The sequence below is a fragment of the Mus caroli genome, chromosome 6 (genome assembly GCF_900094665.2).
Source record: "Mus caroli chromosome 6, CAROLI_EIJ_v1.1, whole genome shotgun sequence".
NCBI classification, from domain to species: domain Eukaryota; kingdom Metazoa; phylum Chordata; class Mammalia; order Rodentia; family Muridae; genus Mus; species Mus caroli.
The window spans coordinates 31,358,570-31,384,962 of record NC_034575.1 but is presented as its reverse complement, the minus strand read 5'-3'; the positions used below and the strand labels follow the sequence as shown (position 1 = coordinate 31,384,962).

The 26,393-nt window shown below is 36.6% G+C and overlaps 1 protein-coding gene across 1 annotated transcript in view; it reads left to right on the top strand.

Annotated features, from left to right (window-relative positions):
- Window positions 1–26,393, top strand: part of Ptn (pleiotrophin) — a 91,136-nt gene that overhangs the window by 40,004 nt on the left and 24,739 nt on the right. The window contains exons 2-3 of the mRNA XM_021165378.2: window positions 24,883–24,999; window positions 25,932–26,105. Coding sequence (XP_021021037.1) covers window positions 24,885–24,999; window positions 25,932–26,105 — 289 coding nt within the window. The 5' untranslated portion in view covers window positions 24,883–24,884. The remainder of the gene's footprint in view (window positions 1–24,882; window positions 25,000–25,931; window positions 26,106–26,393) is intronic.

Below are 26,393 nucleotides of genomic sequence, written 5' to 3'. Positions count from 1 at the left end.
GCCTTGATTTTCAGTGTGTGATGGAGACCAGGAATGTCGGGATCAGTTTAGATGCTCAAGAGAATAATTGGGTCTCTATGTTTCCATGGTTTGTCATTATGGACTAAGTGGTGTGGTGCCTGGTATTGCTCAGCCAGAGGCTGTATAGATACCCTCTGTTCAAAATCTCCAACATCCCTCCCACCCTCTGCTACCATAGAAACATTAAACAATCAGCTACAGCACAATCATGGTGTGGGCTTTATTTTTAACAGTAGTGTTTTAACGACTCTTATATCAGATTGTTTTACTGGACAAGCAGCTGGTCTCAAAATAATGGCCATTACCATACAACTGAGACAGATGTGAAGTGCTAAGACAAATTACCCTCACTATTTTTAAAACATTAAAAAAAATAATTTATTTACTTACTTTTTATGTTTATGAGTATATATGTATAGCTGTCTTCAGACACACCAGAAGAGGGCATCAGATCCCATTACAGATGGTTGTGAGCCACCATTTGTTTACTCAGGACCTCTGGAAGAGCAGTCAGTGCTCTTAACCTCTGAGCCATCTCTCTAGCCCCAACCCCCACTCTTTTTACATTTCTACTACTTGTCAAACTATCTAGAACTTTCTTAACTCTTGTTTTTTGGTCAGCTTTACAGTTGCTTTTATTAATATTCAATCTCTATTTGCGCTGTTGTTGGTTTTGAAATTTCTCCAGAATTATGGAATTTTGATAATGTTTGCAACTTTTTGATTGCTTATAGAAGTAGCTGTTATGATGGTTATTATAAATGGTAATGGCAACAAGGCTCACAGTATATCCGGCTGCACATAGGGCACAGAATCTTTCTACATTTACATCTAAGGAGTTAGTAATTCTGCAGAGTTCTCTCTCTCTCTCTCTCTCTCTCTCTCTCTCTCTCTCTTTCTCTCTCTCTCTCTCTTTATGTTTCAGTAAGTGGAAACTCTGCAACCAGAGGGATCTGGCTTTCCATTTAACCTTGACCATCTTTCCATAGCATCATGCTACCTATGCTTGTAGAACAAATACAACTGGCCTCTCTGACTCAGAAAAAGGAGGGATGAGTGGGGCTGAGGTAGCTTATAATTCCTAGGTCCCTTCATCCATTTGTTTCACAGATATGTGTGTGTGTGTTTGTGTGTGTGTGTGTGTGTGTGTGCACCTGTGCTACTGCCCCAGTCAGTGTGGGTACTACACCAGTTGAATGAGGAAAATAATTTACACAAACAATGTAATTCCCATATGTGACCTTGTTTTTTTCTATAATCATACCCAACACGCCCTGCAAACAGGCAAAATTAACTTTAGTAATATGTTGTAATATTTCACCATGGATTCAATATAAAAATAAAGTATTTAAAATATTACTTTAGAGTTAAAAATTTTTACAGAAATCACAAGTTCTCATAATCCAGTGATACCATGTAACTGTTTAATCTTTGATTCAATTCCAGGCATTCAGAATTATGCTGACTGGTTCATTTCATGATCTTTTCCAATTTTAAACTTCTTAAACTCAAAAGAATACAACTGAGATATCATGTAACCATTAATATTACAGCCTCATTGGAATGCAGGTTGATTACCACATGTCTCAGTTCAGACTTGACAAATTGCTAGTGTTGACAGTCACACAGGATTAGTGGCAGTTTTACTACACAGTGAGGCTCTAAGCAATGAGCTAGGTAGTGTACTGGAAAGTGTATGACTAGCTCATGTCACAGTGCTTGGAATACTATACATGTACACATATACACATATATACATATGCACATATACACATATACATATATACACATATATACATATACATATATTTAGTACTCATGTGAAAGGTCAAGGTTTACAGAGGAAGAAAAGAAAATTTGCATATTATCTATTTGTGTTAAAGTAAAAACTGAATGTACTCAACTCTTCACCACAGCTGACCCTTGAATACATGATTTCATTTATTGAATTAGTAACTACATTTGAAGTATTTTCTACATTCTCCTTTGCTCTCACAGTTGTTACATTCGATTTGATCTTTGTTATAGATTTACTGCTCATTTTTCACTATATAGCAACGAGTGGCCAGTGACTACCACATGAGGCAAGACTATCATAAAAATCAACATAAACCAACAGGTGGATGCCCCAGGGAGATTTTTTTTCCATTGGTTGCCAAATTCTTGACAAGATGTTGTATTTGCCACATATGCAAATGAACACTCCTATACCTCGAAGCACCTAGAAGAACGAGTCAAGACACGATCAATAATGGACTTCTCAGCAATGACAACTTGGCTAGCTTTCTGATGGCTGGGGTAGGTGACAGAGAAACTCACAAATAGGCCAAACTCTTTTGGTAGAGCATGAGATGTCCCAGTGGGTAAAAAGTTATTCTTAGTTGGCATTTGATGAAGTACTTGACTGCCAAGTGAAGGAGCCAGCTATTAAGTTTACAAAGCAAAGGAACAACCCTGCTGGACATTGATTCAAAGGCACTTTATCCAAACAAGGGGGAGAAGGCAAAGAACTTTAAAGCCAGTGGACCTGGAAGTAAGTTTAGATTCCCCAGGGAGTGGTTCTCAAACTTCCTGATGCTGCTAGCCTTTATTACAGGTTCTCATGTTGTGGAGTCTCCCAACCACAAAATTATTTTCATTGCTACTTTATAAATATATTTTGAGACAATTATGAATCATAATATAAATATCTGTGTTTTCTAATGGTGTTAGGAGACCCTTGTGAAAGGGTCATTTGACTCCAAAGGGGTCACAACCCACAGGTTGAGAACCACTGGATTGGAGGAAGAGATACCACCTTAAATTCTGTACAGGACATCTTCATGGGACTCAACAGTTCTCCTTAGAACCTAAGTAGATTGAGTGCAACTCCTCAGCTAAAGTGAACAGGAACTCCCTTCACTGAGCTATGGGATGCAAAGCAACAGCAATGAAAAGACAGATGTGCCGCTAATCCAAGAAACCTTTTTGTACCTCCATTAAATGCCTGCCCAAGTTTGGCTTCTTTTTAGGAAGTAAAAAATGAACAAACCAAAAATAAAACCAGCCAAAAAAAGGACGGAAGTAGCACCTGCATGTGCATAAATACAGGAACAGGATTTTGGTGTATGTGCAAGTTGGTCAATATACCTTACATTATATGCCGAAACTTTTCCTTTAGTATCTTAGAGCAAATTCTAGGCATTTTATTATTTTATTATTTCATTTGACAGTGCTGAAAGCTTTTGAACAATTATAGCCTAAGTGCTATTGTTAGAAGTAGTTCAACAAGATTCAGTGTTTTGCCTGTCCTCACCATCATCTTATATCTATGATAAATTATTTCATTAAGAAGTCAGATCAGACAGAGCAAAAAGATCTTCAGAGTGATGAAACCCCACCATATTTTAATATAATGATGGATAGATGCTACCATGAATTTGTCCAGATACAACACTAAGAGTGAATCCCACTGTAAACTGTGGGCTCTGGGTGACAATGTCATGTGGAGGTAGGCTCATTGTTTACAACAAATGAACCTCTCTAGTGAGGGATGCAGATATGCTATGGGTAGCGGGAAGGGACAAGTGTGGAATTCATGTACTTCCTTGTCAGTTTTACTGTAGACCTGAACTTGTCCTAAAGAAATCATTAAATGAATAATCAAGGACAGACTATCACTCCACCATATGCCTGACCTGGATTTGGGAGAATCATCCAAAACTTTACCACCCAGTAGCACACATCTGTCCTTTTCAACACCCCTCCATAAACATTTCAACCCCCAAATATTAGCATGTTAAATATTCCAGTTGGGAAACTTAGGCAGTTTCATGGTGTTGGCTTCTATGTGAACTTAGGGACACTTACTCTCTGATTCCTCTTCAGTGGTTACACTGGTAGTGAGGGGAAGATGCTCACATAAGCACAAACTCACACAAGTTCGCTCTTTCCATTCCATCTATTTATAGGTGCTTTCCTTTCTCACTTGTCCTTCAGTTCTACTCCTCTGCTGGGTCCATTACAATGCCTGTATTTTGTTTAACTATTCACAAGCCCATGTATAGCTGTCATAAAAGAAAGCAGCCTTACACAAAGTGGAAAGAGCTCTGGACATACTGATAGAGACAGCAGGCTGCTGATAATGACAATGCCTCTGACAATTTAATACGAGGCTGGAATATTCATTTCATTTCAGAAAGTTGGAGCAATGGGGAGACAAAACTGACCTATATAAATGGGATCTATTGCCAAAGTACAGCTTCCATCAGGGGGTCTGCAGTACCCTTTAGTGAGGTCCTTCTTGCACCAAGACACTGAGGGGGATACTTACCTTATCTTTAGGTCCCTGTTTGGGTGTCAAGATGCAGGAGTCCATCTCCAGGTAGGGGCCACTGACTGAGGCAGGTGGATGCAAGAGCTCCTGTCCATACTAGTTTCAAGCTTCTAAGGCTGGACACACATAGAAACCGTGACACAAAATCCTAATGATTCAGTTATGGTTTGTCAGCTTCTGGAATTTTCTGGAATTTTTCCTCTTTAAAATTTTCTTTTCTCAAATCTTGTTTCTCATGCTTATCAATACTATTTAAGTAATAAGTTCTATGGAAGACTCAATTTCTTGCATAGCTGGTTCTACCGGGGAACTACCATTAGTTTATTCTCATTAACATCAGCTTTGCTGAAGAATTGTTACATTATCTCCGCCCTTGCCTTCAGTGAGGGGCTCTTAACAGTAAGGAATTCAAATAAGAAGCATGTCCGAAACAAGCAAAAATTTTGTAGCAAATATCCATCAAGGGCAGTGATGGGTCAGTCCAGGTCATCCGAGCACTAGAATTTTGTCAAACAGTGCTTAGAGGATGCTTGGCGTTGCCAATGTACCTACTTGGTAGGAGTGTCCTAGAATTAATATCCTGGTTGAGCTTAGCAGGACCGAATTTCATAACGTTCCTGTAGGGTACTGTTTGCTAGTCCACCTAATAGTGGGTATTTGTGCTGGTGTATTTTATGTGAATTTCTTCCTTGCTCCTCCCTTTTCTTTCTCAAGTCCATTTCCATATGTATTTTTGCATATTTATTCTCTGTCTCGAGGATATTTGAAGGTATTTTTTGTTGTTGAACGCTCTCCTCAACTCGCTGCAATGACTCAAGCTTCAGCGTCGTAGTGTTCTCTAGCTTTTTGAAATTCCATGTACATGTCAGAATCACCTTATTCTATTCCAATAAACAAACAAACGAACTACAGATGACGTAAAATTACTAAATAGTTTTGAGAGGACCGTCATTCACAGTATTGAACATGTTAAACTATGGATATGAGGAGGGGTAGGGATAGCATTTGTATTTTCTTGTTTTTTCAAAAATGTTTCATTTATTTCTTTACAGAATATTTGAATAATGTTCATTAATTTCATTCCAAAGTATTGAATTTGTGATGAATGGTTTAGGTGTTAATTTCAATTTAACTATTTGTTAATAGAACATTAGGTTACTTTTATAATTCATATGTTAATATCTTATTTAACACACTTCAGAAGCTAAGTTATTGTTTCTAACAGGACTTAGACAAGATTTTGATATTTTTATATAGTATATCATAGGTCTTCAAAAGCTGTTACTTTATTCATATTTTTATTCTTGCTTATCATTTTATTTTTAATATTATTGGATTCAGTGTAAACCAGTTTTTTAAATTAAATCTATGTAACTTTACTTGTCTATCATTTTTAACATCACTGAATTCAGTATAAATTAGTGTATTAAATTAAGTCTGTGGAAGTAAACATCTATCTTTTCCCTTCTAGTATTATTTTATAGATACCTCAGGTAAATAGAATTCCAAAATAGCCCAGGATTTCCTAGTCCATATACCTTCTCCCATGTATCTTAGTAGACACAAATCCTGTTTAAAGCTTAGTATCACAAAAGATGCTTGTCACTAAGGCCTATTAACATTTTCATATAATTTTTATTCTCTCCATTTTCTATCAGTGTAACAAAATAAATGTACTTATTAAATGTTTGCACTATTGAAATAAACTTCACTTGGCTATAAAAACACAAATTAAGCCACAAAAGGAAGTGTGGGAAGATATTTCATGGTTTGTTATGCTTTGAGAAGAGGAATGGAAAATGGAATTATAGATGACAGCTTTGTCAAAATGCATAAGTGTGCATGTAAATTAAATATTGAAGTAACTGAATCATTTTGACAGGGACAGACCAAAGACTACTTTCTTAATTTTTCAAACTTTAAGAAGATTGGTTTACTTCACATTTGAATGATCATGTTTTGTTGTTTTGGAAGATGATTGCACTGTATCAAAATTACCCACCCATAGACTCTAAATAGAACAGTATCTATCCATGACAACATACAGAAGTAATAGCATTCATGTTTACTTACTGTAACTGTTTAGGGAAGACCAAGGTTTCTCAGGCTTGTGGGGAATCCTAGTTTTGGACTGTAGACCTCAAGGTTTGTAGAGAGTGAAGGTCATAGAGATGGGTGCTTAAGCACATGGTCCTAGTATGGTGGACACCTTTGTAAGTCTGTCATAGGAACCTGAAGCATTTTTGCCACCTTGCCTTTGACTAGAAATGTAAAGGTGTCAGTAACTGACTGGACACTGGCAGTTTTATAGCCCTCAAGAGAAAATGAAGGGCAATCTAGCTTTGCTTTCTTCAGTTCGAGTTTGGGGGGAAAATGACATCTACACTTACCATAGAGAAGACAAGAGTTTCTTTGGTCTTTCTTCAGCACACAGTATACCTGATTGAGTCTGGGGTGCTGTTAAGCACATTAATTAGCACTTGCTACTGAAGGTCAAGCAGGTGGTCAGGAACACTGAGAGAGTAGCTGTAGCTTTCCTGAGGCTACAGCTGTGGCTGCTTGGCATAACATGCCCAGGTTTCCTCCCAGCTGTGCAATTGAGAACACAGAGTGATTTGCTAATAAGATTCTTACAGTGAATCCAATCCTCAACCACCACAGAGACTCTTAGATATTTAAGAGTAGCCCTGGTTTTTTGTCTGAGACAGGACCTCGGAACAGTTTCAACCCTGCTATTCTTAAAAACAAAAAACAAAAAAACAAGTCCAGTGCCATTTACTTGATAACCCACATTTTATAATAAAGAGTAAAATTTGGGCTGGAGAGACCGATTTAATGCACATGCAGCTCTTCTAGACGACCTGAGTTTGAGTCTCAGCACCCACATGGTACCTCACAGGTACCTGTAACTCTTTCTAGAAGATGCTATACCTTTTTCAGGTCTTGGTGGACACTTGGCATGCGTCATATTGCACACAGACAAAAAGCATCCATACACATACAATTTTTAAAAAGTTAAATAAAATAATAAAAATAAAAGATAATTTTTTAAATTGTTCATTAAAATGCAAAGAATTTGTAAAAGTATTCAAAGGAAAAAAAATGTCCCACGTTTTATGGATGACTCTACATACATGTGCATGAAGGAGTGTACATGTATGCAACTTTCCAACATGTGTTGTTCTCTACTCATGGAATTCACACATTATCATCTTAATAAACACGAATCATAAGTATAGCACAAGCAACTGCATATTGCATTTTAATAGCTATGTGGAATTCCACTTTAAAGATGTTTAAACCAATTACTTATTGGCAGTAGGAAGTTCTCCATGATAAACCTTCAGTCAATTTTGAAGCTTGTTTCAAACTTTAACAACATCAGATTAAATTTTTTAAAAGGCATCTTTAAAATGCTCTACATTATGTAAGAGGTAGTAATGTTTGACATAGGAGGGAAATAATTATTCCAAGTGTTTTAATTATGTTTTCTAACATTATATATATATATATGTATATATATATATATATATAATGTAATTATTACTTTTACTTCTTGAAATTGGAAGAGAGAAAGAAAGGGGATATAATTCCATGCATTGTTAAAGTATTGTCAGGCTTGAAAGTAAAATGTGGATTTTAAGAGAAATTAAAAGATCTTGACTGTCATTTACTGGTCACCCTGTTTCACGGCGAATCCTGCAGCTGGCCTTGACTTAGCTGTTCATGCACTAGCCCTGCTCATTTCTTACATCATTATTAACCAGAGTATCATCATTTTCATAGACATTCCCATTATCATATGACCAGAGCAATAGACCTGTCATCGATTGATACCTCATTAATATTATCTACTAGTCCATTTGCAGAAACTTGATTAAATCCTAATTATGTCTTAACATTGTTGTTCAGTGAATGTATTTTGAAACCCTCCCTTTCTTCTATTACTGGATAATCATTTGTTATAAAGTTGATTACTTAAACAATACCCCTTTATTAGCTTTCATGTTTATAGATTAGATGTTTGGGCAAGAAGTGGATGGGTTCTTGGTTTGGGGATTGGCTTCTAGAGATTGTAGAGAATTATCTTTCCCTAACTGGATTAAGCTTTCATCACCACAACAAACACCTGAGAAAAATAAATTAAGGAACAAAGGGTTGATTTTGACTCCGTCTTTCAGAGTTTTTATCCATAGCCATTGAGGTCTTAAGTCATGGGTCTGTCATGAGGTTGAACACCATGGCAGTGTAGGAGTATGTGAAAGAGGAGGCCACCCACCTCAGGAGCAATGAAAGAACCAAGAGAGAGATAAAGATAACAGACAAGATACACCTCTAGAAGATTAATCTCAAGACCTACTTCCTTAAATTAGGCCTTACCTCCCAATAGGCCATTCAGCTATGAATTAGTTGGATCTGATAAAGTTAGTGCCATTTGGCCCCAGTCACCTGTCACTAGTGCTAGCTGTTGGGGACCAGGCTGTAGCATTACCTGTGGAGACGTGTCATGTTCAAGCAATAGCCCCAACATCTCAGATTGTCAGTTATTGAGTTACTTGAGGTTGATGTTGAACACTTTCCTTCTTTGCTAGCTCTCATCTAAAGGATGTCAACATACACACACACACACACACACACACACACACTCTTCTACCTATTTTAAACTTAACAGATTAGGTCCTTGACTGTGACTGTCTTCGAAATTATTTTGTTAGTGGTTTACTAAATGATGAGGAGAAGGTTAAATGTTTTGAACATCATTTTGTAATTCTACATATTATGTGCCTGGAAGTTGGGGATTCGTAGCCCTCTGAAGAAAAGAGAGCATCTTGTATAAATGGCATTCAGCTGTTCAAGGTCTAAGGAGCTTGGAGAAAACATTTTAGTTCAAAAATTCCCGTTCTGTTACAATCACTCTGTTACCTCTCTACCTAGTCTTTGCAGTACAGGCTTGGGGACAAGCTAAACCAACTTTAGATCTTGATTTTATATCCTCTGCATGTGTGAGCTGAGCAATAAGTATAACTTGCCTGAATCTTTTCTTTCTATGAAAAGGCAATGATATGGCCTGTTCCTGTAAGCTATTTGTAGTTCTTTTAAAACTTATATACACTTAGCCCTAGTAAAACACCTGCCTATACTGCAAAAGTAAGTAGTGATCTTCGTATTGTTGCCATGGGGAGACTCATAGCATTATCAGTTGTTCCTTATTTTTTTCTGTTGGCCTTTTAAATTAAACTCACGTCTTAGGTGACAGGCAAGTTTTGCTTTTAGTTCTTAGCTGAAAAAAATGTCATTAAAGAATACATTACATATTGTTTTAGTTTTCTTCAGGATTGGTGGGTCTAAAGATTGTAAACTCTACAGGAAGGCATTGCTTTCCCCAAACAAGCAGCACCTTCCGTCCAGCACAGACATGTGTCTTTGATTATTATTTAGTCCCAGCACTAAACTATTAAATGACTCTGTCTTTAGATGAAATTAAAAGAATATATAGGATAAGGAAGGTATGCTTTGCAGATTCTATGCTGCTAGAACATGGTCGCATATCTTTGAAAGCAGTAACATTAATTATACATCATGTTTAACAATACCAAAAATCCTGGTGATACTGTGTTCCATGTTACCTGAAACACATGAATTTGATGTCCATCAGGGATTCTCAGTTTCTTCTAGGAAATAGTCAGCTGGGAAGATAAACATTAAACTTCGTTATTTCACAAAATTTCTCAAAGCCAATATATCTAAGTAGATAGATTGCTTTCTCAATACAATAATCACTTTCAGTTACATGACATCTCCGTTATTAAATGATATCTCCGGACACATTTTAAAGCCTTCTTCTGAATCAATCACCAGATTCTGAATTTTACTAAGCTCTAATCTCTGTCTGACCTTAAAAGATCCAATTTACATATTGAGATGAGAGTCCCCAACTATGTAAATAGCCTCTAATGCGTTCCTGACACAACTGCCAAGGCATTCAGACTCTTGCTACAATTATATTGAGAAGACATGGCTTTACAAAACAAATAGATTTTTCTGCCTGACCCTCTAGAAAGGACCAACAATTGACAATAATTGTTATCAGCACCTTTAATAATGTGGAAATTATTTAAAAAGAGAAGCAATCTGCTAGACCCTGTCTTTAAAATGTAGTGCACTGTAAACCTTTTTAGACACAAATCATATAAAGCTTTTAATTCTATGCATTATTTTGTCCCACTTAACCATTACTGCCTTTATAAGTTGTATAAAATATATTTGTGATACATAAATATTTAATAAATACATAAAGGCTTTTTGATGACATCATTAAACAACTTCTAATTGATGGGTTAGAAGCTTAAGGATCAATTTAGGGCCACTTTTCTTTCTATACTCTTGGGGCGGGGGGAAAGCATATACATTCTGCTTGTTCTTAGATTAATTCTCAAATGACACTAGGGAGAAGAAGGGTCATATCTATGCCACCCAGGTAACCATTGGTAAGGTTTATATTAGGGTCATATTTATGCCATCCAGATAATCATTGGTAAGGTTTACATTAGTAATTAAGCTTGGACTGTGAGCTATATTGACCACAGCCTATGTAAAAGTCACATTTTAAAAGTCCTCTGGGAAGAGTCATTTCAAAGAAACACGGTAAGTAGAGGAATTCTAAATGTGGAATTCTAAGAGTATAGGTAGAAAAATTTTACTAGTAAAGCAACAAATTTTACCCATCATTCGTGGGGGGGGGGAAGGGAAATAACCTTATTCAATATATTGCTTTGTAAACACATCACCAGATTAGGATTATAATATGTAAAGTGAGATAGCTGATATTTTCTTGTCATGAAGCCTGGGTATCAATACATAATAAATAACAATTATTAATGAGAACTCTAGTAAATTAACTCCCCATCTTCATGATTAATTAGCTATGTGGTTTGAGTTTTTCAGTTTATTACATCTTCAATCTTATAGTTCGTTGACTAAATATTAGGAGCACCTGCCATGTTTATCTCAGTGTTTGGATGAGCAGGGTAAAATAAGACCATTTAATAAATAGATATAGCTATTGATCATTTGTTTCTGTGAAAAATGGAAAAACAATTTTAAAAAGAAACAGAAAATCATATCTATGGGATTCAAAATATATCAGTTATTCTGATTTTTACCACATTAACAAACGATAGACACTTGTCTGTCTATTTTCTCAAGAGAGTCACAACAGATCTATATATTCATTACGTAGTGCACTAATTTAATAAGCATGTATACCAGGGAATTTCTGATGATAAATGGCTTTGTGGGAAAAAAAAAAGACTTTTACTTTTGAAGGTTAGATGGCTCCCTTTTGCTTCCTCTGTGGTAATTTCACTTATTTACCTACAAATTGAGCATGATATCATGATACCATGCTAAGTTGTCATGATCATTGACATGAGACTAAGAATCTCTTCTAAAGATCTCCATATAGGCTGCTGCCAGATATCACAAAACTACAGGAGCTGATGCTTTGGTAACCATAAATATTGGGGTTAATGTAGTAAGCAGAGGGTTAAGTCTTTGAGTACTAACATTTTCAATAAGTTTCTCATAGGCATGGTTTTTATAAATATATAGTCTACATTCTTTCTTGTCTTTCCAGTTATATAATAGCTTATATGTGAGTTTCTTACAGATGTCAGATGGCATAGAGATGCCAGTATTTGAAGGCTGTAAGTGCTTCCTTCCTTCAGGACAAACCGTGGTATCAGGTATTATGTGTCTATTACTTTCAAGAATAATTTTCCTTTGATTTTATGTAGATATCAACATCCTTGGGTATAACATCTATTTTTCTTTAAATGTATTCCACACTTGAAAATTGGATAGCCAAACTACAGAATTTACATGTGTGATTTAAAAGACAATGAATAAGAACCCAAGAGTATTAGCAATGGGCTATTGTTGCATTGGGTTTGGCTAGTCAGTCTTTCAAATGTCAGAGTCCTCAGTGTTTGCCAGTTGATTAGGTGCTTTCCTGACTATAGGAGTAGAAAGATTGTACAGTTGCTTCTTACCTACATGCAGTTTCAAGGTTTATTAGCTACTATTTAAAACCATCATCTTATGGTAGCAAGAAGATGCTAAGATCCAGGTTAGCAACTGTTACAGTTTAGAGCTGAGTTAGAATTAGTACCTGCAGAGTGATAATTTCTAATCCATTAGCTATCCCAGACATAGCAGACACATTATAATCAGAGTTAATTCTCTGTCTTTCCGTGACTTACAAAGAAGTCAGTCTTATTCCAATAAAAAACAGTTAATGAGAATTTTAGATTTCAGTTTGACATAAAGAACTTTCCAACACTGCATGCACCTCAAAATGTCAGGGGCTGAATTGTCAGTCTGTTTTGTTTTCCCACTCATGTTTTCGTTTGCATATATTAAGTGTATGTTCAAGAAACCCTTCCCTGATCCTTATGAGTCACTGTAAATAAGTTAGTTGTGACATTTTATAGTTATCTTGTTAGCTTCTGATTGATTTATTTCAGGTCAATGTTGTATACCCTTCAGAATATTATTATTATTATTATTGAATCTATGCCAATATGATTCCAGATTTATCCCAATTTCAATTTCCTGCCCATTGAACCAGAACTCTTTTAATGTTGTCATTCCAATTATTAATAGCATTTTATAGTACAATTTATTTCTATTAATCTCCTCAAGTTTACATTTTTTCTAGGATGTAGTCACCTAAGTTCAATTGTTTTATATTATAATTATAAAATGCAGAATTTACTATCACCCTCAGGTGCATATGTTAAGAAGACCTGTCAAGTATTTTTCCTCAAACCAAGGTACCCAGAAGCAATGATGCCATTGTTATTTTGACATTTTCTCATTAACTAAGCTTTCTTTGATATGAGTGAACCCTTTTGATCTCTTTTTTAGTCTCTACTAATTTCCAATGGTCATTTTAGACCTGAGCCTGATTATTTCTAAGGAGAAAGGAAGTTCGGTGAATGGGAACATTTGAATCTCCCAAAGTAAGAATGAAAAAGACTCAATCCCTTTCTTTAATGTGGAAACTGCCCTTCTTCAGAGTCTCCAACAGGACCAGGGAGAGGCTGACTCTTCCATACCACATAAGGTCTAATGTTAGTGCTCAAATTGGTTTACCAGCTCTGCACACAGAGGATTCTTTGGTGAAAGGATACTGAGTTCAGTTATACATGGGAGAGAGGAGGATGGTGGAAATGAGATCCATGTGACCATGTATGCAGAACGCGACAACTGGGTTTCTAAAGAACAGTGTAATTAGACTCACCATCCTTTAATTGTCCTGTCTGATTTTTAATGAATCTCATTTCTATTCAGCATTCCTTTTTTAGTAGCTACTTTTCTCTGTCATTGCTGAAAGGGTGGGGAAGAATGCCGGGAATGTGGTAGAAAGGGTGGGTGGGGATCCAGTACCCCTACCTCACTACTGAGACGACCCATTTTTTAAACTGATCCATTGTGCTCTCTGACTACAGATGTCAGTAGGTCCCTAATTAAGAAAGTTTGCCAGGTTTCTAACAAGATTTTCCTCTTTCCCAAAGCAACACTGCATACTCAATGAAGCCTTTCCTTGAATCCTGTTCTTCTTCTCCTAGTCCTTTATTTGTGTAGTCAATGAGCTCAGCTCTAAATGAAAGCTCGAGTTGTATGAAGTGAATCAGCTGGAAATAGCCTCGGAAAGGCGTGCAAATCCAGAATGGCAAGATCCAGCTCTTCCGTTCCTCAAGTGGAGGCTAGCTTCAGTCCAAAGGACTCCCTGGGCAACTGTTCACTTATTCTAAGGTTTTGTTCCTGGTATGGAAGCAGGCATTCATAACCCAGGATTTGCCAGCTAAACCAAGGAAGTACACATCTTATTCTTACCTTGTGATGCCTCGGTACCCTTCTGGAACCTTCTTAGTACTGTGGGAACTCTCTAGGAAGGCGTTTTTAGCAATTTATAGGAACATAGAAGTGATTTTAGGTGGTCTTGACAGGAAGCATCTAGTGTGGCACCAATGCTAAGACTGTTCACAGACAGTGCATATATAAAGTCATCTCTCCCACTTGGTCACATCTTTACATACAGAGACACATACTTGGGGTTTATAGAATTATTTGTGGTTTTTACTACTTCATTGGTCTTATGTAAGAAAGATTTAGTTAACTTGTCCAGTTTGAAGAGTAAATATTGGTTTAATGAACCACTATTATTTTAAGATAGCATCCGTTTAGACAGGTGCTTCTTGGCTGTTGAGTGCTATTTTTGACATAGCAGAGTTTTGGTGGTAGAAGAGACTAAAGCATAATCAAGGTGGCATTTAGAAAGTCCTTGAGAACTGAAAAGGTGTAAGAGAAAAGAATACCCATGAGTCAAGAGGACCAAGGGCCAAGTAAGGGAGCTCATGTTACTAAAACTAAAAGAAAACTCCAAGCCAGTCTTCTAGGAAGCATTGATGAAAGACATAGGGATTTTATTACAAATGAATGGGATGAGAATGTCACTGTTTCTTCCAATGATTCAAAGCAGTCTAGGCATTAGCTATATATGTCTATATAGAGCTTTAAAGAATGTTTTATAGGTCCATGAAGGTTGCTCAGTGGGTAGAGATGGATCTTATAAAATGGCAGGAGACAACCCTTTCCTGAGGGCTGTCCTCTGACCTCTACATACTTACCTTGGCATTTATGGGCTTGCATTTATGCTACTGCACACACATGCAAACACATAATAAATAAATAAATAAATAAATAAATAAATAAATAAATAAATAAATATTTAAAGGAAGTTTTGCTCATAGTTTTTGGTCAAATGAAACAAATTAAGAGGAACATTTCTGTCCAAGTCTTTGTGTAGAACTCTGTGTTTTTTATAAGGAAATACCAAGTTATTAGACTAAGTGATTTACTGTTTATATTGTAGATGTTTGTACATTCTAAGGAACATTTTCTTTGCTAGCTTGGATAATGACTATAAATCAAGTTTATCGTGCATGTGTATAAATTCTAGAAGACAAAAGATATTACCTGTATACTACAGTATCAACCAGCCTGCTCCAGATAAAACATCTACATGAGTTATAAATAATAACTTTCTTATTCACAGATGGGCACCAAAGGATAGTGAAAGCTTAAAATTCATGGCAAGCCAGTCCCACAAAGCTTGTGACATTTGTCTAGGACAGACACAGTTTTGTCTATGTGCATTTCATACTACACTGCATCTGGGAGTCCCCTAAAGCCCACTCTAACTGGGGTCTCATTGACAACTGGACTGTTGAGGCTAATATACTGCAGGGCCTTCTGTTCTAGGAAGGATGGGAGCAGAGCTGCCTCTTTTTGGTCAGTCCTTCCTTGTCTGAAGATGTTGTGTTACCAGCTCACTGTACAGCTCTCCTAGAACTATGAATGAAAAAGATTAAGCAATGCATCAATGCCCCCAAAGCCATCAAGGGGCTTGAGGTCAAGAGTCCTTATCTTTCTAAATTAACTGAATACTTTGTATCAGCCAATCAACACAATTAAATTCCTTTGTAAAATTCTCCCCACATGGATCACTTTTAGTAGTTATTGATCTTGCAGCAGACGCATAGGAGCTTTCCCTGTGTGTTGGAGCATGCTGCTGCCCCAAGAACTCCCTGCCTCACACACATCACTGAGATAAGATCCACAATATGTATTCTTAATCTTTCCCCAAATTCGAGATAGTGTGTAGCGCTATTCCTTTGCTCGGTGGCATGCCAGTGAACTTGAAAATCTGCATGCTGTTTTGTTAATTATGTTTTTAATTGAGTCACTTCACCCGAGTGAGCAAAGTCACCAGCAATTAGAAATGTCGCCTGAACACAGAGGTTCGTAAAGCTGTAGTGAATTGTTTTGGAATAACACAAAAGCACAGTAGCACTCCTGGCAGTAGTCTTTTCCATTTGTAGTTGAGGTTACATAATTCAGAATCTGCTTTCTTCCTGAGCTGGGTTTTCCATGAACATGAAGCACTTATTCATGACTTGTTAATAAAAGCAGTACTTGTGTCCAAATAATGATTCAGCTTGTTAATACTTTCCTTTGCCTTTCAATGCCCCAAATTAAGAAAGGTCGTTCAAATTTCTCACAAGGTGGCATTGCCAAGAGCATTAAACTATATTTTGTAAGTCATAAACACATGATTTTTAAAAGCACTTTGATATTTCACAAACCATATCAATTTTAGTCATTGCCAGTCTCCCTGGGGTGGTTTAATCTCTATCGTGTGCTGCTGGCTACTCTCTTTGGTGACCATATTTCATGGCTGAATATTTTGCAAAGGCCACACGGACACATTGCTTATATGGTGCTTCTGCCCCAAGTTCCCTTCATGTCCTTTCTTCTTCACGTAAAAAGTTGCAACTTTTATCTTTTGTAAAAAATAAATGTGTAAGTATGTAAACCAATAAATAAAACATTTTCCAACTCTCTATCGCCTTTACTCCTACTGAGAAACATGACTATTTGGTCCTGTGTACTCTGTTCACAGGACTGTTCACTCATTTATCACAGTGAACCATCAGATTCAGCCATTTCTTTTTTTCTCCACCCCTTGCAAGTTCTATTTTTTGAGGAATCTATTTCATATCTGCAGTTCGTATTCTCATGTAGCACATACCTACTTCATATAGAGGCTCTAAAAACTGGTGGACTAATGAAAGTGTCATAAAATATCACACTCTGCATTGATGCAGGTCCATCTCTGGCAATGAAATAGTTGAGACCAAGAGCTTTATGCTTTTAGGATATTGGCCATATCAAATTAAATTACTGTATCATGTTATCAGTCCAATCAATATGCACATAGTTTCAGGGGTTTGCTGCTGAACTCATCTTTATGCTGTGTGTTCTGTAGTCATACATGGGACAATTCCTTGCAAGACTCAGTTTTAAATAAGCAAGTTCGAGGGCTAGTGTAAGTGATGACTTAGCAATATCATAAGCCAGTTTATAAGACGGTACGACTCCAGGGAAATGTCCTGATCTCTTTACAGTAGACCAATGTAAAGTTAATAACAATAAAAAAAAGGAAGTGGAACAAAGAATAAGAAAAACTACCATCAAAACAATAAAAATCTCCTTTAGGAACAAATTCTCAAGTATAATACAGGAAGCAAGAAAATGACTGTTCAGTAAAATTGCAAAGCATAAAGATAAAAAAGGGTATTATATTTGTCTAACAGACCTTTGACTTAAAATAAACCAGTCTTAACAAGGTCTGTACTTCCCAAGCACCATGGGGGCAATAGATTTAATAGGCTTTAAAAATAAGAAATAAAATATATTTTAGCTCCTCTTGCAGAAAAATGCTGGGTTCTGCTCACCTGCTGGGATATGTTCTTGTGTGTCTGCATTCTACCTTCAGAATTCAGCGTGACTTCCATAATCAGCATGTGTCATGATTCTATAAAGCTTGCTCTCTGAGCATAGACATATAATTAGCAAACAAGAACAAAGCTTTAACAAGTTTGTTTCTGTACTACAGGAAAAAAAAAACAGGTGAGCAAACAGGTGTGTGTGCGTGTGTGTAAGTGTGTATGTGTGTGTGTATGTGCATGTATGAGTATATATGTGTGCTTTAGATACACAACTAGTAGTCACAGTGGCTAGCAGGTTCTTTTTCACCTTATTTACTTTAACTATAAGCTGTATTCTGTTTATTTAAATGTATTTCTTCCTAGATTGAACAGTCATGGGAGCTCATACTTGTTCCATCTGTTTCATTTTACAGAATTTGTAACATGTGACTATGGCATTAAAGGGGTTGTATGTGATCAGAGTATCTAGACTGGGCATGGAACAGTGAGTTCCAAAACAAAAGAACATAAGATGACTTAGGCAAAGGCTTCACAGAGGGTAAAATTGCTGGACTCAACCATGCTGGTTGATCAAGTTCAACAAGGTAGACAGATTTGGGGAAAATTTATTTCATGGAACAGCACAAACAGACGTAGGTAGATTAAAATATTGTAGGGGTAAAGAAGTATAATATTTATTTCTGTCTAAACATAGAGTGATGGTAATAGGAGAGATAACAATATGGGAGGGACACTCTTGTGAGAAGAAATTTTTGATTTTGTCTGGGAAGCTTGGCTTCAGAGGAGGACATTGTAAATAAATAAATCAGAGAAAGAAGATGGTGGATCAGGAGACAGGATAACATTAACTGGTCATTATAGGAGCATACCACTGGCAACACTGGTTAAAGACAAACTGATAAAAGGGATGCAGAAGAATACAGAGAAGAAAGTGGATATATTGTGCTAGATGCTGTGTGACTCTGTCCTTGGGAAGACAAGAACAACCATCTACTTAACCCCAGATAGAGAACCAACAACAGATCTAAATAAGAAAACAAGAAAAGCTCAATTTGGTGAACCAATGAGTCTGACTGGGGTTACTTACAAGAATATAGAAGAGCCATCACTATCAGGAGCAAAAACCATACTCAAAGATATCTGCATAACTGAAAAGGTCTCTATGAAAACTGGATTGCACTGCACATCTTCCAGGCAGCTCAATGGGCTTGAGAGAGTCCTTTCCAGGTATTTAGGTTGATCTGAGCCTCTTCTAAGAAGCTTGGCTGATTTACCTTGTCTTCTAGACAGCTCTGTTGGTCTCTGCCTTTTTCAGGTGGCTTGAATGATCTCAAAGTATGTCTCAGCAGTCCTTACTGCTTATAGTGACTTGGTGAGCGTGGAGCCTAGTGTGTCTGCTAGGTTTCAGGGACTTCCCAAAACTTTTGAAGTGTTTACTGTCTAAGCTAAAAAGTGTTCTCTGCAGAATGAACTGTTTCATCTTCCTTTAGAATAGTGATTCTCAATCTATAAGTTGTGATCCCTTTGGGAGATTCACATATCAGATATCCCATATATTAGATATGTGCATTATGATTCATAACAGTAGCAAAATTATAGTTATGAAGTAGCAATGAAATAACTTTGTGGTTGGTGGGTTACTACAACATGAGGAACTATATTAAATGTTCCTTAATGGTCATACCATTAAGGAGGCTGAGAACCATTGCTCTAAACTTTTAATTATTCTTCTACCCAATTATAGTAGATAGATATTAAAATGCTCATGAAGAAACTAGAAAATTCTAAAAAATTAAAACTAAATCTCTACCTTTGGGGTCACATAAGTTAGAAGTAGTAAAGGAATAGCACAGACAATTCTAGCTATTTGATTCATTTGATTCACCAGATAATTAACAAATACATCTAGATATCAGTCATATTATAAAATAAATACCAAATATTATTTATCAAGTGCACTCATTTATTTTCAGTTATTGTTATTGTTGACTTATTTTCCCTCCTTGTTTTTGCATGCTTCTGTGTACTTAGAGCTAATTTTGACAGAGACAGCAATTTTCAAGAAATTTGAAAGAAATTCAAGACAGTTAAAGACAGTAGTTAGAGCTGAAAGCCTACATGGTTTTAGTCTAAATGAATTTCTCAGTATATTACCAAATCAGAACACATGAAAGAAATTTCTGTGGTATTTTATTTAAATAAGTACATAGTTGTCCTAATTTTTTTCCTCACTGCTTAAATCTAAAATAGGTTTAGTTTGTTTTAATTTCAAACTGTTAAGTTTTTTATATTTGACTAGTTAACTACTAGTGAACTAATTAGTGGATGTCAAACTTAGGGAAATTGAGTGATTCAGAAATTTCATTAGAATGAGGAGAACCAGGTCAAAAATGAGGAATGGGTTAGGATTAGAGTTATATTAGAAATGGCAAATTGTTGAATCCTAGAAATCATTCTGGGAAGACTTCTATATCCAGGTTTTAATTTTCACCTGGACTGAATAATATTGAATTGGACCTAAATCTATAATTAACAAAATTCAGAATCTGGGATACATTGCCTAGATGTTTTATATTTTCTAAGAATGTAAGAAGCAAGAACTAGAAGTCAATGGCTGGCAATCATGTACGTTAAAAACATGTTAAAAGGCATTCAGATTTTTAAAATTAGGTAAGCTTAAAATACATTTGAACAAAGCCCTCGAACAATAAATGGAAATAATTTCTCTGTTAGTTACTTCCTGAGAGATGAGCTGTATCTGGGACAAGAAACATGCAAAGTACCTTGATGTTCCTGGAATAGTGTTCTATTTTTATAAAGTTTCACTCAGATGTTAGGTGGTTTTGCATGATTTTCAATGTCTTATATTTTAATTTATAATTTATAAGATTTCCTATTTCTTAGGAGTTAAGGCAAATTGTCCACAAAATATCTAGTATAATCTACAGGCATACAGGTGCATTTTTAGCCACTTGATGATCACTTTTATTTATAATACGTGTCTGGAGAGGCCAATGATTGTTTCTAACACAGTGTCAACATATTACATTATCCTATGATTCAAGGGGCTAAGATATTATTTTAGTTTAAGAATTCCCTCTTATGTTTTAAGCTATGTTTCTATAACTTTTTCAAGATCAAAGCTTTAGGAAAAACTTCTCAGCACTGGGGGCTTTTTCTGGTTTAGATGCTTTATGTAAAAGGATGGAAGAGGAATGTTTTTTCCATGTAGAAAGGCATAGGATAAAATTGTAAACAGGCATTTTCTTCACTTCACACACGTTCAATTGCATTGATTTAGTTGCTAATTTTCAGCACTGGGCTATGTACTCAAAGGATAGAAACCATGAGCTAAGCTCCGTGAATTTTTATTATGCTTCTAAAAAGTAACAGGATGAATTTGGGTCCAGTGAAGGCTGAAGTAGCCATTAGTTGACTTTAATCAAATCATTTCTCTGTTTTGTGACATTTTATCTGCTTTTGCTTTGATATAATACCCAAAATGCCAAGTTTGATTATTATTTTTTTCAATAAAAAGAGCATTTTGTATTAAAATTTTCAACATTGTGAAAGACAGTTAAAATAGTTTAAAGAAGGAAGTATTTCTATTGGCTCACAGCTTCAATGGTTTAGTCTACTTTAGAAGACCCCGTTATTTTGGGACCAAGGTGATGCAGAGGTATGTCTGCTCATCTCATAGATGTGGGCAAGCAAAGAGAAGTAGCACAAAGGGACCAGGTAACCATTCAAAGGCATGTTTCCTGCCGCCTCAACAGGATTCCACCTTCTACAGCTCTACTGTCGCTCAATACACTATCCAATCTTTTAATTTATCCATGGATTAAATTACTGATAAAGGCAGAATTATTCTAACAGTACTCTTACTTCCTCAATGCCTTACTTGCTAGAGTTGGGGACCAAACCTCTAATTCATAAAGGATACTTTATATGCAAACCATAGAGCTGTAGAGGTAAGCCATGCTGATAATGTGATTCCTAATATTCTAGATTTCTATGTCTATCCTGCAGATTTTGTGGGAACTGCCTCCAGCAGTTGTTTTATTAGCAGCCCTACCACTTACTCTCAATATTTTGATATCAAAACCAGTTCAATTGGTTGTGATATTCTGATTTTTTTCAAACACAATCTGAAAAAAAAAATACTCTTGTGATTAAGTTTTGAATAAAAAGTTGTGCCTCCAGATGCTATACTACCTTTAATAAACAAGTCACCAGGGACAGTTTCTGTTATCCTTGTCTATATTTACACCAGATATTGCCATCTTCAAAATCCTGTATTTCATTATAATGCTTTAGGGAGGAGGATCTCCTACACATTCTAATCAACCCTGTCTCAGAAGAAGAGGTAAAAAGTGGATGCTTTCCCACCAATTAGTTCCTTTATTTGTCTTTGAGTTTCAGGGTTCATTGAGATAACTCAACAGTATGTTACACCCCAGCATCCATTTATGGTAGCCTTCAATTTGTTAATCACAGTGAATTATATCTGTCAGGTCAAATATAATAAAGATGACTGAAGGTGGTAAGAAAGACAGAAATTTCTCAAGAGAACTTGGCCAATTTACTAAGTTTTATCCTTCCATTGTTTCCATTTCTCAGTGTGAAAAGCAATTACCCACTTCCCTAATTACATTGTGTGTCTAAGGGGGACTTGTTTTTCCTTCTGCAGTCATCTGGTACCCAGCATGTTGGAGAACAAGCAGAGTTAAACTATACGTAAGGAAAGCTTTTGGTTTTATTCGATGCTGATGATAAACAGTCAACTCTACATATACCACATGCAAGCTGCTATCTGCATAATTACTCATGTATCTATGTACCAGAAATGTGCCAAAAGTTAATTGAGTGTTGTTTGAAGCACTCAAATGGTATTACTATTAAGTACTGTTCAATGCACTTGGGTAATTTTAATCATTCCATTTCTTTTACTCGTCTTTTAAACCTTTATTCTTTTTACACTCCCATAAAAGCTAAGATAGTAAGATATTGGCTTAGTCAGAACGACCTCTGACCTCTTCATCACCCCACTTTATTAATATTAGGGAGGATCATCACTCATGGCTTGCTCAGAAAGTTTTCTCCAGAGTTGTGCTTTCTCAGTGAGAATTTTCAGATTCTCACATAACCTACATCATAATGCTATATTTAAGGGAGTTTTTAATCCAGGAAAGTGAAATCTATTTTGAAATAAAATTGAAAAGCCATTAATGAAACAGTTAATTTGCCTTTTGAGACTTCTCAGAAGTTTCACCACAGTGCTTAGGCACTACAAGAATGTGCCTATGGGGGAAAACATAGTTTCTGGTTGGTGTTACACCTAATCATTTTAAAGGTTTCTGAATATCATAGGAAAAAGAGCATCACATAGGTGCACAGGGCACTCATTTATGAGCACTCTGACAAGCTTGCACATCAGTGAGTCTAGGCTGGCTTTGTTATGTCTGGTCATGAGATGAGGACTCAATTCAGACTTTCTAGGAGCACTTCATCTAGACTGTCAACCCCACTAGAAGAACGACATAGGTTGGCCTGACCACCCAGTTCTCCCAGAGTCTAGACCACCAACCATGGAGTGTACCTGGAAGGATCCATGGCTCCAGATGTATATGTAGCAGAGGACGGTCTTACCTGACAGCAATGGGAAGGGAGGCCTTTGGTCCTGGGGAGATTTGATGCCCCAGTGTAGGGGATACAAGAGCAGTGGGGCAGGAGAGAGAGAGAGAGAGAGTGTGTGTGTGTGTGTGTGTGTGTGCATGTGTGTGTGTGTACCTTCATACAGACAAAGAGGAGGGGAGAAGGCAGATGTTGAATGGGATGGTGGTGGAGGGCTAACCAGGAAGTGGGATATCATTTGAGATGTAAACAAATGGAATGATTAATAAAAAAAAAAAAGTTGAAAAAAAATAAAGCTTTCCATATCATAAAAAAAAAAAAATCCAGCATTAGGAAGAGCAAAGCTGCCAGTACCAGATTGCAGATGGGGATAGAAATGGAGCTGAGGATTTATGTTAGTTAATTTTAGTTTCAGGTGAAATATGCTTAATATGCTTGTTCATACTATTGAATCCAGTCATTGACAGCAAAACAGAATATGATTATATAAGTGACAATTCTGACATCATGGAAATTGATATGAGCTTAGCAACCATGGTCATACACACACACACACACACACACACACACACACACACACACACACACACAGTGTCTTATTGTTCACTAAATAGATTATAAAATAAAACTAGTCGATTGCCAGTCTTGGAAAAATAAGTCTCATAATAACATATAACCAAAGATTAGTTCTGCACTTTCATGTGACCTATAAAATGCCATTAACACCATAGACAGAGGTAAATGACTATCAAACAAGTTTCTATGGTCAATTGCTTCTTTGGGAATGTTTAGGCAACGTGATCATCTTGACAGATGGTTATCACACATGTCTTTAAGTTTAACAGAGATCTTCCTAGTGTTATCTAGGGATTTTGATTTATGTGAGATGAGGAGTAGTTTGTATTTTGAGCAAGTGTGTTCCCTAGATCTGAGGAATTAACGGGTCTTGATTAAAACTCAGTTTATAAGCTGATAGTATCATAGCATGATAGCTCTATTTCTGTGTTTCACTATAATGAATAATGGGATAATCATACTATGCTAGAAGTGATCATGGAGAGAAAAGGATCAGAGATACTGCTCATTGCCAAATGTACCTAAAGATAAAAAAGCAGCCCACACTCTTGCAGGCCATCATTTGCCATGAGCATTCTGATGAACCCCATGACTGTAATGCCAGAAGTATTTCTAGGAACTTCCAGACAACCTGAAGATGGTTGTAGCTGTGATCACCAAGTGATGCAAACAACAAGATTGGGTTTGGGTTCTGCTTAAGATTATGCTTTAAATTCTCTTGCTTTCACAACTCCAGTGTCATATATAATAAATGGCTATGACGTCTGTTATGAAGAATGCTTCAATATTGTGAGAGACTATGTAACTTATTTACAGCTGTTGGTGAGCAACAATAGAATTATGCTTGTAATAATTAATACAGTTTTTTTTTATATATCTAGTGTTCCAGAAGCCTCACCTAGAGTGCTTCATCAAGGAGTGGGATCTTTATCCTGAGTTAGGTAGAAATCACCTTTTCCCCTTTCTCTTTACTCCCAGAAATGTCGTCCCAGCAATACCAGCAGCAACGTCGAAAATTTGCAGCTGCCTTCCTGGCATTGATTTTCATCTTGGCAGCTGTGGACACTGCTGAGGCCGGGAAGAAAGAGAAACCTGGTAAGCAGTGGATTCACAGAGAGATGCTTCACTGGGTGGTACTCATGCACCCATGGCTAGATGGTACCTTTGCAGACCAGCTCCCTGCCTAGTCCCTCCTACCATTTCTAACTTCCTTTTAGTTATTTAGAGAAATGCTAAGTGATAGTTGTCTTGTATTACCCCATTATACTAATGAATGAATATGCCACAGCATAGTTATGAGTTGGCTTTGTAGCTGGGGGATCTGTCTTAGTTTGTGATCTAGACCACATTTATATCATATCTTTTTCTCAACCAGACAAAACCAGACCATCCATTTATGATAAAATTGCTAGTCTGACAACTATTACCTACACATTACTCCTCCTTTTCATAAACTACTTAGAACTTTTTAGTTTTACAGATATATTTGTTTTTATAATATTTAATACTCTCACAGTTTTCATTGGAGACACACAAATCTTCAGACTCCTTCTGAAGGGTGTTACTCAACCGTTTGTTTCTGCATTCAAATACCCGAGGAGTGAACTTAAGAGGAAGGTTTTATTTCCCTTAGGGTTTCAGAGATGTCAGTCCATCACAACTGGGATAGCATGAGCAGACCCTCTCATGTCATGGTGTCTAGAAAGCATGTAGAGAGACGAAGCCTTCACTCAGAAATATTTGTTTCTAAAAGCCATTGTCAGCGAGTCACTTTGAACAGTCTCTATCTCACACATGATTTAGTAGCCTTAGCCCCCAACCCCTGTATTTTCTTTCTCATTCTCACTCATGCATTGACTTGATCATTGCAGAGACATCTATCACATACCCACTGTCTTATGGGAGAATGTAGGTAGAGGTAAAAAATCATAGATTCCATAATCAAGGTGGTGAGGAACAAACTTAATCATGTCTAGGAGTCCTGAACAGTTATGGATAATGATTGCTTTTTGTTTCCTTCTTTGCAGAAAAAAAGGTGAAAAAGTCTGACTGTGGAGAATGGCAGTGGAGTGTGTGCGTGCCCACCAGTGGGGACTGTGGATTGGGCACCCGGGAGGGCACTCGCACTGGCGCCGAGTGCAAACAGACCATGAAGACTCAGAGATGTAAGATCCCTTGCAACTGGAAGAAGCAGTTTGGAGGTCAGTCTCACCCCATGCTCCTATTGCCTCAATCACTACTATAAAATAGTTTGGAAATTTTCTATCAAAAAATTTTCCAAAGCCAACTAATGTTTATATTAAATTAAATAAATTTAGATGCCAGGTGATGAGGCAGCTTGCTTCTCCAATTCAGCACTAATGATATCAAGGACTGGATTTGTTGTTATTGTTGTTGTTGTATTTGTTTGGTTTTGTCTTAGACATTGTAGGATTCTTAGCAACATCTTTGGCATCTACTTTTTTTTTTAAATCATAATACAACTCACT